This window comes from Triturus cristatus, chromosome 7 (genome assembly GCF_964204655.1).
Source record: "Triturus cristatus chromosome 7, aTriCri1.1, whole genome shotgun sequence".
Lineage (NCBI taxonomy): Eukaryota > Metazoa > Chordata > Amphibia > Caudata > Salamandridae > Triturus > Triturus cristatus.
In genome coordinates, this window is record NC_140590.1 from 1820180665 (window position 1) to 1820193620 (window position 12956).

Consider the following 12956-nt stretch of genomic DNA (forward strand, 5'->3'; position numbering starts at 1 on the left):
CGCTATAGTTAGGAATTAGCATTTAAAAAAACCTTAGAAATTCACTGAAAAAAAATATAGGTTTCAGGGACGTTAGAGTTAGGAATTAGCATTTAAAAAACCTTAGAAATTCACTGAAAAAAAACTATAGGTTTCAGGGATGTTATAGTTAGAAATTCGCATTTAAAAAACCTTAGAAATTCACTGGAAAAAAACATAGGTTTCAGGGATGTTATAGTTAGGAATTAGCTTTTAAAAATATCTTAGAAATTCACAGAAAACATCCATAGGTTTCAGGGATGTTATAGTTACTTGGACATTTGACTCATATAAAACCAGAGAAATTTGCCTGTTATAGTTAGTTGAGCTAACTATAACTCGCGCCCCCGCAATGCACTGCTGATAACATCACATATTACATCGCTCATGACACGGTCAGTGACATCACTGATGACATCACTTATAGCATCTCAAATGACATCACTGATGACATCACTGATGACATCATCCAGTGAATGTGTGTTTCTGTAAAGTTTGGCAAGACGTGTTGGTATAACATTTGCTGGCATGTTGTATTTTATATGTTCTAGTGCTATTTGACAATGTATAGTTATAATTGAGAAATACACTCACCATGTGATGTAGAATATTGTGCACTTTGAAAATGTATAGTTATACTTGAGAAAGACACTCACTTGTGTACGTGTTATGTTGTGCACTTATAGGCATTGCCTTTGTTTTTCCTTTTTGTTGTTTTATTATTATATTGTTGTTTTTTAATCTTACTAAGATGTGCTGATTGATATGAGGAAGGAGATGTGTTATAATTTGACTCTTAAGAGTCTTTCTCATGAGACACGTGGTACGATGCAAAACAGCGTACTGCATGTTTCATGAAGAATCTAAAGTAAACGGGATATGTTCAACCATCAAGGTGCTGGAGGATGATCCTAACTTATCAGATCATCAAGGAATGGCCCATCTTTTAAATGAGGCAGGCAGGTTGTGCCTCATTGCGAACAGTCATTTTATACAGAGAAGGATTTAAGAATACATCACTGCTCAAAGTATAAGCATGTTCCCAAAACACTCAAAGGCATTGTCTCTTGGGGCATATTTTGTAGCACAAGAGCAAATAGTGAATTGAACAATATTGCATTTAAAATTGTAAAACGAGTGCCCTTGTATGTTGGCATGGCAAAGCACTAGCATTTACACTCAGCTCTAGAGACAGACCTAAAATCCTACCAAAACCTTACATTCTGAACAGCAGTCAATACCTCTAATTGAAATCACCTCATAACTGAGACATCCAGGAGTCTGCAAAGGACTTTTGTTAGTGGACTGAAGCTTTGTAGTGAATACAGATCAGAAGAAGAACTAGATTTGTGTTGGCATGCACTTTCCCTAAGTCTAGACAAAATTCTATTCTACTCTAATGCTTTTGTAAAGCGCATGGCTACCCAACTGGGCGTCCCTGCACTGAAAGCAACCAAAACCCATCGAAGTAGCAAAGAGAACTTTAGATAAGTGCAGAAATTAAAACAGGTGAGTTTTAAGAAGTTTCCTGAATCTGGCTTTCGACTGTTGAGATCTCAGATCCGCTGGGAGATCGTTCCACTGTTTCGGTACCAGGTGTGCAAAATATCTGCCACCATATCTCGTTTTGAGGATTTTAGGTACTGTAAGCAGTCCTTGTGTCCCTGACGACAAAGGTCCCCTGGTGATGTAACGTGAAATCAGTTTCTGCATGGCTGGTGAGCCTCTTCCCTGTACAATCTGATGGGTGATACAGAGGGCCTTAAAGTGATTCCTTTTCTGAATTAGCTGCAGCATTCTAGACCACTTGAAGTGTTTTGTTAACATAATTTGGACTCCCTATATAAAGGGAGTTTTCATAGTCTAATCTACAGCAAACCAAGCCTTGTGCAACTACTATTCTAATAGAAGGTGGTAACCAGTGCAGTACCTCCCTAAGAGCTCTTACAATACTGAAGCAGGACCCTGCCAATACCCGGGCCTGTGTTTCCATGGCAGGTTTTTGTCTATCCAGAATCCAAGAATTGTCCCTGCTTGGGTGGGCCCCTAGATACTCTGACCAGGAGAGATCAGTTCATCTTGTTGGGTTATATCTGACCACCAGAATCTCTTACTTATCCCCATTCAGTATCAGACTAATTGTAGACAAAATGGTGCGGTCCTGAGCCCAGACTAAGGAAGGCTCTCTGTCGAGGATGGAAATAATAAAGTAGGGACAGAGATCTTTTCTCTCTGAGGATGTGCGTGGAAAATCTGACTGTGACCACATTTATTTATTTATTAATTGCATTTATTTTATGGTCGTTTAACCTTTTTTCGTGAAATACATAAACCGGACATAAAGGGGACTTGACTAATTGATTATTGGATTAGCTGGTGATATCCTAATAAGAACCTCTACAGTTGCAGAGGTAAGCCTTTTGTCATCTCCCTATGTATGAATTAGATGGCTTTTTGCGGAGATTGTGATTGGTCATGCCCGCAATAGGCCCTAATGGAATTCGTCTTTTGTTTTTTTTCCTTTTCTGGGAAATTATTATTCGTATTAGGTCATATATATTCATATTACACTTGAAGGACGGCAGTGTTTCTCTTGGAATATATGGTGGCCGCTCCTTGGAGATAATCCATGGTAAGATTTGTCATTTTGATTTTTATATTATTTTCTTTTGTTATATGAAAAAAAAAAAAAAAAATTCTAAATTTTCTTCTTTATTTCTGTTTTTGTAGAGATCATCTTTAAATTCGAGGTAGTGTCTTCGGTATCAAAAGGATTATCTTCTTTAACTTTACCAATATACCTGATTATTAATTATTATCTCTTAGAGTTCTCTTTACATTTTTAAATTGATTCAAAGGAGTTCTCTTCATTTAACATTGGGCAGCACTTGTAGGAGGGCTTAACACAATAAGTCATGTCCGTGAAATCTATCAGAATATACATGTGTTCACTATGGTGTTTTCTTAAACCTTTTTGTGATATATATATGTTTGACTAAATCGTATGTTGTTTGGTTTTTATATATGTATATGTAAATGTAATATATGTTTGATTCACCTTTTTTATATGTGTTTGTAAATGTTATACATGTCTGATTCATCTTTTGTATATAACATATATATTTGTCAGAATTTGTAATTGAATTTTTGTGTTTGTTGAGGTGTGTTTATTAATTTATATGGTAATATGTAATGATGTCATCTTTCTATGTAGTATTGGTTATGTAGTTTGTTGTGTTGTAGGGTGTACTTTATGTGTTTTTTATACATATGTATGTTTTTATCTATGTTTTCTCACAGCCCTGACGAAGTTCGTAGAGAACGAAACGCGTTGGCTGAGTCTGTTCTTTGAGAAATTGAATGGAAATAAAAGAACAACAAATTGGACTTATTGAAAAGACTTTTTTCCTTGGTGCACCGTCTTTGTGTAAAAAGTTTGTATATCTGGGTTTCCAGTAGAGCAAAAGTACGGCATGCTCTGGACGTGTTTTTGCACCTTCTTAAAATTTATGTATTGATTTTGGATTTGGTGTGCTTAACTGTGGTCAGCCGTACGTTCTTTTTGTTTACAGTGCATTTATTTTATGGGTTTGTATAGTTCCTGAATCACCCCCTGAAGTGTATCTCTGCACTGTGGACTGTGCTGCTGAATGAGCTGACAAGCAATAATAGAATAGGGTGGACTTAAGAAGTTTCCTTAAGCGCAGATAGTCAGGGCATTGTCTCAGGAGAATGGAGAGCTGTTTCAGTAAAGGGGAGCGAGGTAAGAAAAGGATTTCCCACCCAGCCTTGTTTTCCTGACCCTGGGGACTAAAAGAAGCAATTTGATTCCTGACCTCAGGGTCCTGGTAGGAACATAGTTCTTGAGTTTCCTAGAGATGTAAAGAGGGCTTTTGTTATGCAAGGCCTTATGGATAATACAGAAAACTTTGAATTTGACACGCTTACGGATTGGAAGCCAGTGGAGCTGTTGACAGAGGGGAAGGGAAGCATGATGAGGTGTGGTTGGTTTGTTGTCTATCCAGAAGCCAAGAATGTTCACTGCTTGGGCGGGCCCCTTGATACTCCAGCCAGGAGAGATCAGTTCATCTTGTTGGGTTATATCTGACCTCCAGAACCTCTGTCTTATCCTATTCAGTATCAGACTAATAGTAGACAAAATGGTGCGGTCCTGAGCCCAGACTAAGCAAGGCTCTCTGCAGAGGATGAAAAAAGAAAAAGTAGGGACTGAGATCTTTTCTCTCTGAGGATGTGCATGGAAAACCTGACTGTGACTACATGAAGGAGAGAGGAGAGCAACCTGGTCTTCATGGCTGCCTGAGGTCATCAAGAGGGCCTGGAGTGTGGACATTCTGGACAAGCCTCAGGCAAAGAGTAGGGGTGCCGCTTCAATCAATGTGTAAGTAGAAAACAGTTGGCCTGATTCACAATCCCTGCTGCTTGCAGTGAGAAGATACTGCGCTCCCCAGCAATACAGAAAGCTACAGCACAAGGGGGTGCCACTGCAGAGCATGTGGTTAAGGCCTAAGCAGAAGTGAATGGAGGGTCACATTTTGTAGCCCCTATTTCTGACCCCAAAAATATAGTTAGCACTCAAACTCATGCAACTTTCAACTAGAAGACATAGCCAAATAGACAATAATGCTGTTACTTCTGATTCTGGAGCGGCTCACTGCAGTCTTTCTCTCCTACCCACAGACATTATATAGGCCTGGGTTGCTTGTTCAGGTTATATATTGCTTACAAACAGAAGGCAAAAAGGAGACAGGTTTGGAATTGACTTGGAGGACCACAGGCTACTGATCAGGTGGAATTGGTCTGTGCTAAGGCTGTGAAATGAACAACACAACAATATTTACCAATTACCAATATCGCAAAAGGCTCAGAGTCTGAAGCTGCAGAACAGGAGATCCCAGAGGAGCTGGAGGTGGCCAAACTTGACTGCATGCCAATAGAATGCCTTAGAAAACAAATTGAAACTGTAGCAATGGCTCTCAGTCTTCTCAAAGTACACCAATAAGAATTATCTTTAAGAATGGCAGATACCATGTCCAAACAAGCCTCAATGAGGCCATTAAAAAAAGAATCACAGAACCAGGGAGTGGATCTACAGAAATAAGTCTGCTACCTAAAATATCAAGCGTAAGATTCAGAGGGTGGCTTCAGAAGGAACATAGTACCAGAAGTAACAGAAAAAATTGAAGTAAGCATGGAAACATATTTGGAGGATTCATTTGGCAAATAGCTCTTGTGGATTATCCGGGCACTGCTCAGTAAAGAGGATGCACAAGGTTACAAGAGCAGCCCCCCCAACAAGTTCTCAACCCAGACCTGTGGCGGATCGATTATTGAATTATAGGGACTAAAACCATCTTCTTCAACAACCCACTAAACAGTGACCCTTCTGGACTTAATGGCATCAGTGCAGTCCCAAAGCATTTGATTGCTGGCAAAAAAATGGGAATCAAAGAAGAAAACATTAAATCCAGGTTTAGCTTCAATGCCAAACTAAAGATCACCCCAAGAGGCAAATCTTACTTCTACACAATCCTAAAGAGGCTTGGGGACTGGGGAGAGGGTTAGGAAGCCGCTCACAACATTCATGGTCAGCGAACACCATATCATACGCAACCAAGAAGGAGGAGACAATGGTGCACAATTAGAAACAACTTTAAACTTTCATTAGTGCAAATCAGACTGAAGAGCTCAGGTCTAGGCGATCTGAAAAACAGAGCACACTGACATTAGATTCCAATGTCTCATACTTCATCCTACATCAGAGATTGAGGAACAGGTACTAGAGGATTAGTCTCAGCCATAGGCCACACTGATGATGACCAACTCTATTATGTGGATAGGAGCATTGTGGCTTACAGGATTAAACACCTCCAAAGGGGCACTTTTGAGTCTTTACACTAACTACAAGGACAATATGGTTTGTAACAATATACTCAACTATTGTGATGATACTATAAGGGGAGATCATAGATGTGAATCCGAAACAATCCAGAAATTATTGTTCATATGAACTGTCAAAAGGTGCAATTATTGTGGAACTTTAAAAAAGGGCTTTGTAATGGGCCAACCCATCACTGTTCATCTCTTCCCTGTGATATGTGTTGAAGGTGCTTCTTGTTGCATTCAAATCGTTGGCTTGATTCGGGTGCAGCCAGTTCGGGGTCCAGGCTCTGGGAGTGAGTTATATTTTTTTTCTAGAAGTGTAGTAAAAGAAGTAACAAGTAACTTGTGCAGATGGGGAGCTAACATTTGGTTTGAATCTCTGTCTTTTTGTTGTTCCCGCCTCAGGAGAAAGACATTTGAATATTTACAAATAATCTGGTTGACATGATATACATTACTTACATGGAATATAAAGTGTTGGACTTGGCCAACTCCAAAAGTCTTGCCTTCTCCCCTCATTTTAGGATTGCTAACCAATGCGAAAGTGCTTGTGCTCTCTCCATTAAACTCAGTAAAATTGGCTTACAACAAATCAGCACATTTTTGTACTTATAGGAATCTGATAAAGTGGTACTACATATAACCAGGGGCTGTAAATGCTACCAGTGGGCCTGCAGCACTTATTGTCCCTACCACTTTAAAAACATGTCTCAGGCCTTCCATTTCAGCCTGTGTGCAGTCTAAACTGCAAACTCTTCCTGGCAAAATAAACCTTTTGCCAGGCTGGAACCTCCCTTTTTAATACCTATAAAGCATCATTATGCTAGGACCTAAATAGCCCATAGGGCAGAGTGTATTATATTTTAAAGGATAGAACATATGGTTTTAAGTTTTCCATGCCCTCAAGAGAAAAAATCCCACATACATTGTTTAATACTGTGATGCCTATCTCGCCCAGCACATAAAATTCAGTTACCTTATTACATTTATTATGTGCTAACGTTTGATCGGGAACAGGTAGAAATATCACATTTGGGCTCAAATTAATTATAATTTAAAACCTAGATTTTAGATTACAATTTTAAAAATGCCCCTTTTATAAAGTTAGCATGTTCCTGTCTTAAACTTTCTGAGATCTTGTAGGAGTTTCCAGCTGCCTGTGCTTGTTAATTGCTCCCCATGACAAATTCATGTTAGTCTAAGACAGTGAACAATAGGACCTAGGTGTAGCTGGGAGGGGGCTATCCTACAAATAAGGGGGTAAAGCTGTTCCCTGCCCCACTTAGATTTCAAAGGCTGCCTCCAACACACTTACAGAGGAACACAACACCAGGCTTTTGTCTCCCCAGACTCCTTGGAGCCTGGGCTGGGGAAGAGGGGACATTTCCAGAACCAGATGCAGAAAGGCCTAGAAGCTTCTCCGACTTCAAAGGTTGATGCACTGGACTCCTGGATCTGAGGAAGACTGCAGAAGGACTGCATTGAACTCCAGAAAACTGCCCTGCTGATTGAGGCCTGCTTTGTCTTTGAGAAAACTGCTCTGCTGTCTGAGGGCTGCCTTGATTCTTAAAGGAAAATGGTCCATCTCCTTCACCCCAGGACTACCAGACTAACTCCAAGTGTCAGTTGGCTGACCCTCTGTTCTGAGTCACAGGGACAAAACAAGCTTGTGATTCCTCCATGCAACTGCCTAGCTGTCCTGCTCAAGCTGGCCATACCTGGGTCTGCAACTGTCCTTGCCTGGACCTGAAACTGGCCAAGTCTGTGCCTGAAACTGGACCCACCTCCACCTGCAATTGGTATTGTCTGAGCCCTTCTGGCCTCTTCTGTAGTGAGTTCCTGTTCCCCAAGTGGTGCCTCACATATCCTGGAACCTTAATTGGCATTAGGTAAGCACCTCCTGTGGAATCCCGAAGTTTTGTTGGCCTTTGGGAAGGTAACTTTTTCAGCGAGGCTAACCTGTTCCCTGTCTGACCCACACTCCATTGTAGTCTGCCTTAACTTGTGACTTTGTCTGCATCTAGAGCGACCAGATACCCTCTGTTAGCACTTTCTGCTTCTTGGTGCTACTCTTACTTAAACCATTACAATTGCATATTTCCTGTTCTGCTGATTGGATTTTTGGTAGTTTAGTCTCATTTTATTCATTAAATTTTACTCTATTTTACTAAATGTTTGTGGTATTTTTCTCGTATTTTCACCTCATTGCTGTTTGTGCGCTGTATAAATACTTAACACTTGCGTTAAGAGTGACTGCTTTTGTGCCATGCTACCAGAGGGTTGAGCACAGGTTCAGTTAAGGATTTTTTTCATTCACCCTAATAAGGATTGAGGTTTGCATCTCCCGCAATCAAAATCCTAATTTGTTACATTAGAGGAATCTGCAATGTATCTAAATTGTGTAAGGTACACAGTTATTTGTGATACCATACAATTCAGTTTGCCTTCTTACATGAAAAGCATTTGTCTGGGGTTGAGGGGAGTAAATTCTAGAAGTGTTGGGAGATGTTTGATACTAAGTTCATGCTGAATGTGAGCTAGGGGGGCATTAATTTGGACTAACGTGTGACATTGAGAACGCTGGACACAGAGGACAAATAGGGTCATTTAGGTGGAGACAAATTTAGGTTTAATTTGGGGCTCTGATTCATCACAAGATGAACTTCGGAAGTGCTTTCATAACCAGCTCCCATAACTTATACATATCCCAGTAAGCTTAGAGGAGAATTTAACAACATCCCTGATGTCAACAAAGACCAATTGCATCCAGCATTGCACAACACCACCAATAGACTGCAGTCATCTAAACATACATATGGTTACAAAACTGGGATCTGACAGAGATATGAAGAGCTGTGGAGCCTCAGAACAAGGAGCATTCATTGTATTCCCCTGGGCACAACCTACTTTCTTGCTTATAATTATTCCTATCTTTTACCCACACAGGGAGGGAATCCAGAGAGCTAAATATTTAGGTAATGCATGGATCACCCATAATCCCCTGATGTTGCATATTTCATGGGGAAATTGCATTACATGTACTGCAAACTGCAGGATGCAGGCACACTTTATAGGATGGTGCATTGAGAGTTGACCTGTGAGGAGCAATCATTCATTATTTTATAGACAATACAGGAATTACTGAATGTGTGAAGCAGTTCAAATAAAGCCTTCTTCATTCCATTTTGAAAAAGTTGAGCTCTTACTATTGCTTGACCACAGAGATACACAGAGGTTATAAAGAAACACCACCCAGACAATAAGGGTGATAAGATAATTGGTCTGGTTGGTCTTTTTCTGAAATAATTTAGCTCCAAATTTTTTTAAACACCTTTATTCATGAAAAGAAATGTATCAGTATGTTAAACATACTTTGAAAAACATTATAAGAAAAGCATATATATTTTAACTGAGGTAGATAGTTGACAGACACAACGCATATCATTAAATCTTCTGGTCCTCAAATATCCCACAAGTGATTTAATCATAGCCAAAGATATTGGTCAAAACTGCTTTACATGATTAATACGTTCAGCTGTAATGCTAAACATTATGACATGGGTGTCCTGGGAAATGGACATCCTCCTTCAAAGACATAATAGAAAGACGGTGTTGTATATGCAAATACACTGAATTCTCTAATTTCTATTTTCGGATAGAGGCTGGGTAGGTGTGTGAACTGTTTACAGGAAACCTATTCCGAAGTTTTACATTTAAGAGTTCATAAAATGAAACTTTGTGCATGTGAACCATGCAATGGTATTACACTAATTCAAAAACAATATTCCCATCTAATATTATGTTTTTCTCAATCTTCTTTTTGATATGAGGGGTTTCTTGGTCATGTAAAGCACATTTCATTATTTCCATTGTTTGGCAGTACATGTCTTGCATTTTACTTGAAGCAAAAGAGTAAACATGTCGAATATTCTGCTGTTAGAGTACATTTCAGGCTGTGTATCTTTTTATTTATGAGTTGCTGTGAAGGCATTCTATTTATGGAGCAATCTGTGGGATTTTGAAGGAAAGTGCCACATTTTTTGCTCATATTTATGTGACTTTACTGAATTGTTAACAGATGTTTGAACTGTGCTGTCCTGTGACCATAGGGCGTTGTATTCATCTAAACCTCAAAAGAACTGGAGCTACAGGCATGTCTGTAGAGCCTGGAATAGATTAGTTTCTAAATTCTAAAGCCATGAAACAAAATATTTATGTCTGGTATAAGATGTCATGTCTTTTATTAGAAGAAAAAAGAAGAAGAAAGTTACAACAGTGAATAGCACAAGCTCTCTAGACAACACCCAAAGGCAGTGCACAATACCAGCGTTTAAAAAATTTGAAAAAACATTTTTGGGACTATGACTTGCTGCACTGCACCAACCACCATATTTGTTAAAGAGTAAAGAGAAGCCAGCAGGATGGTGATGCTTACTATGGCACATATATTTTCTCTTCAAAGTAAATGGGAAGCTCATCCTCGCAGAGAATGACAATTTTTCTGGTGTTTTTTCTGACAATGTATTCACAGGGTTGCACTTCTGCATTGCCTTTGGTCTTGCAGGACGTGACGCTGAAAGGCTTATTGCTTACTCTCATGTTTGGATTATTTTTATAAAGCTTCCCTTCTCCTTTGCAGATTGCTTGGATTTGGTCCTTGGAGGCATGGATGAAGGTGTTGAGGTCTTTGCATATCGTCTTTGGAGGAATCTGGTCTGTCATACATTTTTCGTGCATCTTTTGGTCACAATAATTCACATCTCCAGAGCTCTCTGGTTGGTTGTGGTTTTCTCTGAGGAATCTGGCAAAAGCTTTCTCTCCTTTAATTGGTTTGCAGTGTTGGTAGGCGCAAGTGACAGAAGCCAACAGAAGCAGCAGGACCGGTAAGTGTAGTGATAGCACAGGCATGTCAGTGATTGATCACTTGGATCTAACACTAAAAAATGGGAGAAGCAACATTAGACATGTGATGCGCATCACTCATTAAAAGAGGCATTTGATCATTTCAAAACCCTTCAAAAGTATTCTAACAGTCAGTGTGCTAACATGGTCAAAATACAGGACAAGTGCATCAGCCAGTCCAAAATACTTTTTGCATATTTCAATTGCGCAGATCAAAGGAAATGATCATTCCTCAGCTTTTGTATTCAATCAATCAATCATAGGCATTTATAGAGCGCTCTACTCACCCGGAGGGTCTCAAGGCGCTGGGGGGGGGGGGGGGGGGTGCTGCTACTGCCCGAACAGCCAGGTCTTGAGCTTCTTCCTGAAGGCGAGGTGGTCCTGGGTCAGGCGCAGGTCGGTCGGGAGGGAGTTCCAGGTCTTGACGGCCTGGTAGGAGAAGGATCTTCCTCCTGTTGTCGTTCTTCGGATGCGGGGGACGGCGGCGAGGGCGTGGCTGGCTGATCGGAGGTGTCGTTTGGGAGCGTAGAAGTTGATGCGGTTGTTGAGGTAGCTCGGGCCTTGGTCGTGAAGAGCTTTGTGTGCGTGGGTGAGGAGACGGAAGGTGATTCTCTTGTTGACCGGGAGCCAGTGCAGGTCTCTTAGGTGTCCGGAGATGTGGCTGTGTCGTGGGATGTCGAGGATGAGTCTGGCTGAGGCGTTCTGGATCCGTTGGAGTCTCTTCTGGAGCTTGGCGGTGGTTCCGGCGTAGAGGGCGTTGCCGTAGTCCAGTCGGCTGGTGACGAGTGCCTGGGTGACATTCTTCCTGGTCTCGGTGGGGATCCACCGGAAGATCTTCCGTAGCATGCGCAGGGTGTTGAAGCATGACGAGGAGACGGCGTTGACTTGCTTGGTCATGGAGAGGGAGGAGTCCAGGATGAAGCCCAGGTTGCGTGCGTGGTCTGTCGGTTTGGGTGCGGTGCCCAGGGCGGGGGGCCACCAGGAGTCGTCCCAGGCGGAGGGCGAGGATCCCAGGATGAGGACTTCCGTCTTGTCCGAGTTCAGCTTCAGGCGGCTGGTCGACATCCACTCGGCTACCTCTTTCATTCCTTCGTGAAGGTTGGCTCTGGCGGCGGCGGGGTCGTTGGTCAGGGAGAGGATCAGCTGGGTATCGTCGGCGTAGGAGATGATGTTGAGGTTGTGTTGGCGTGCGATGGCCGCGAGGGGGCTCATGTAGATGTTGAAGAGGGTTGGGCTCAGCGAGGATCCTTGAGGAACGCCGCAGATGACTTTGGTGGCCTCTGACTTGTACGGTGGTAGACGGACTCTCTGTGTTCTTCCGTCGAGGAAGGAGATGATCCATTCCAGTGCCTTCTCCTGGATTCCGACGTTGCGGAGACGCTGCACTAGGGTGCGGTGGCAGACGGTGTCGAAGGCCGCGGAGAGGTCTAGGAGGATGAGGGCCGCTGTTTCTCCGTTGTCCATCAGGGTTCGGATGTCATCGGTGGCAGCGATGAGGGCGGTCTCGGTGCTGTGGTTGGCTCGGAAGCCAGACTGTGAGGGGTCGAGGGATCCGTTCGTCTCGAGGAAGGCGGCCAGTTGCTTGTTGACGGTCTTCTCGATGACTTTGGCTGGGAACGGGAGCAGCGAGATGGGGCGGTAATTCTTGAGTTCGGTGGGGTCCGCTGTTGGTTTCTTGAGTAGAGCGCTGAGTTCGGCATGCTTCCAGCTCTCAGGGAAGGTGGCGGTGGTGAAGGAGGTGTTGATGATGTCCCGCACGTGGGGTGCGATGACGGCGTCGGCTTTGTTGAAGACGTGGTGAGGGCAGGGGTCGGTCGGAGATCCGGAGTGGATGGAGTTCATCATGCGGACGGTTTCTTCGGTGCAGATCGGGGTCCAGGCGCGGCGGGTGGAGGTGGGGGGCGGTGGTTCGGTCGGGTTGGACGTGGCGTTCGTCGGTAGGGTGTTGAAGCTGTTGTGTATGTCCGCGATCTTGTTGTGGAAGTAGGAGGCGAGGGAGTTGCAGAGTTCTTGCGATGGGGTGGTGTCGTTGGTGTATTTTGGTCACATTCTGTTAGAAGGCCATTAGGGTCATTGTCGGCATTGCTAGGTTAGCATAAGATTGATGCCATGATGCTGCTTTTGCGCACGTTACT

General features: G+C 42.5%; 1 protein-coding gene across 1 annotated transcript; it reads right to left on the reverse strand.

Moving 5' to 3' along the window:
- Positions 1–10353: 10353 nt before the first annotated feature.
- Positions 10354–10827, reverse strand: LOC146813268 (angiogenin-like). The gene has a single exon (XM_085615348.1). It carries the CDS (start codon positions 10825–10827, stop codon positions 10354–10356), a length of 474 nt encoding a protein of 157 aa, XP_085471474.1.
- Between the last annotated feature and the right edge of the window lie 2129 nt (positions 10828–12956).

What these genes read in the sequence shown, in the direction of transcription:
- LOC146813268 (XM_085615348.1), bottom strand. Translation starts at nt 10,827, where the DNA reads ATGCCTGTGCTATCACTACACTTACCGGTCCTGCTGCTTCTGTTGGCT.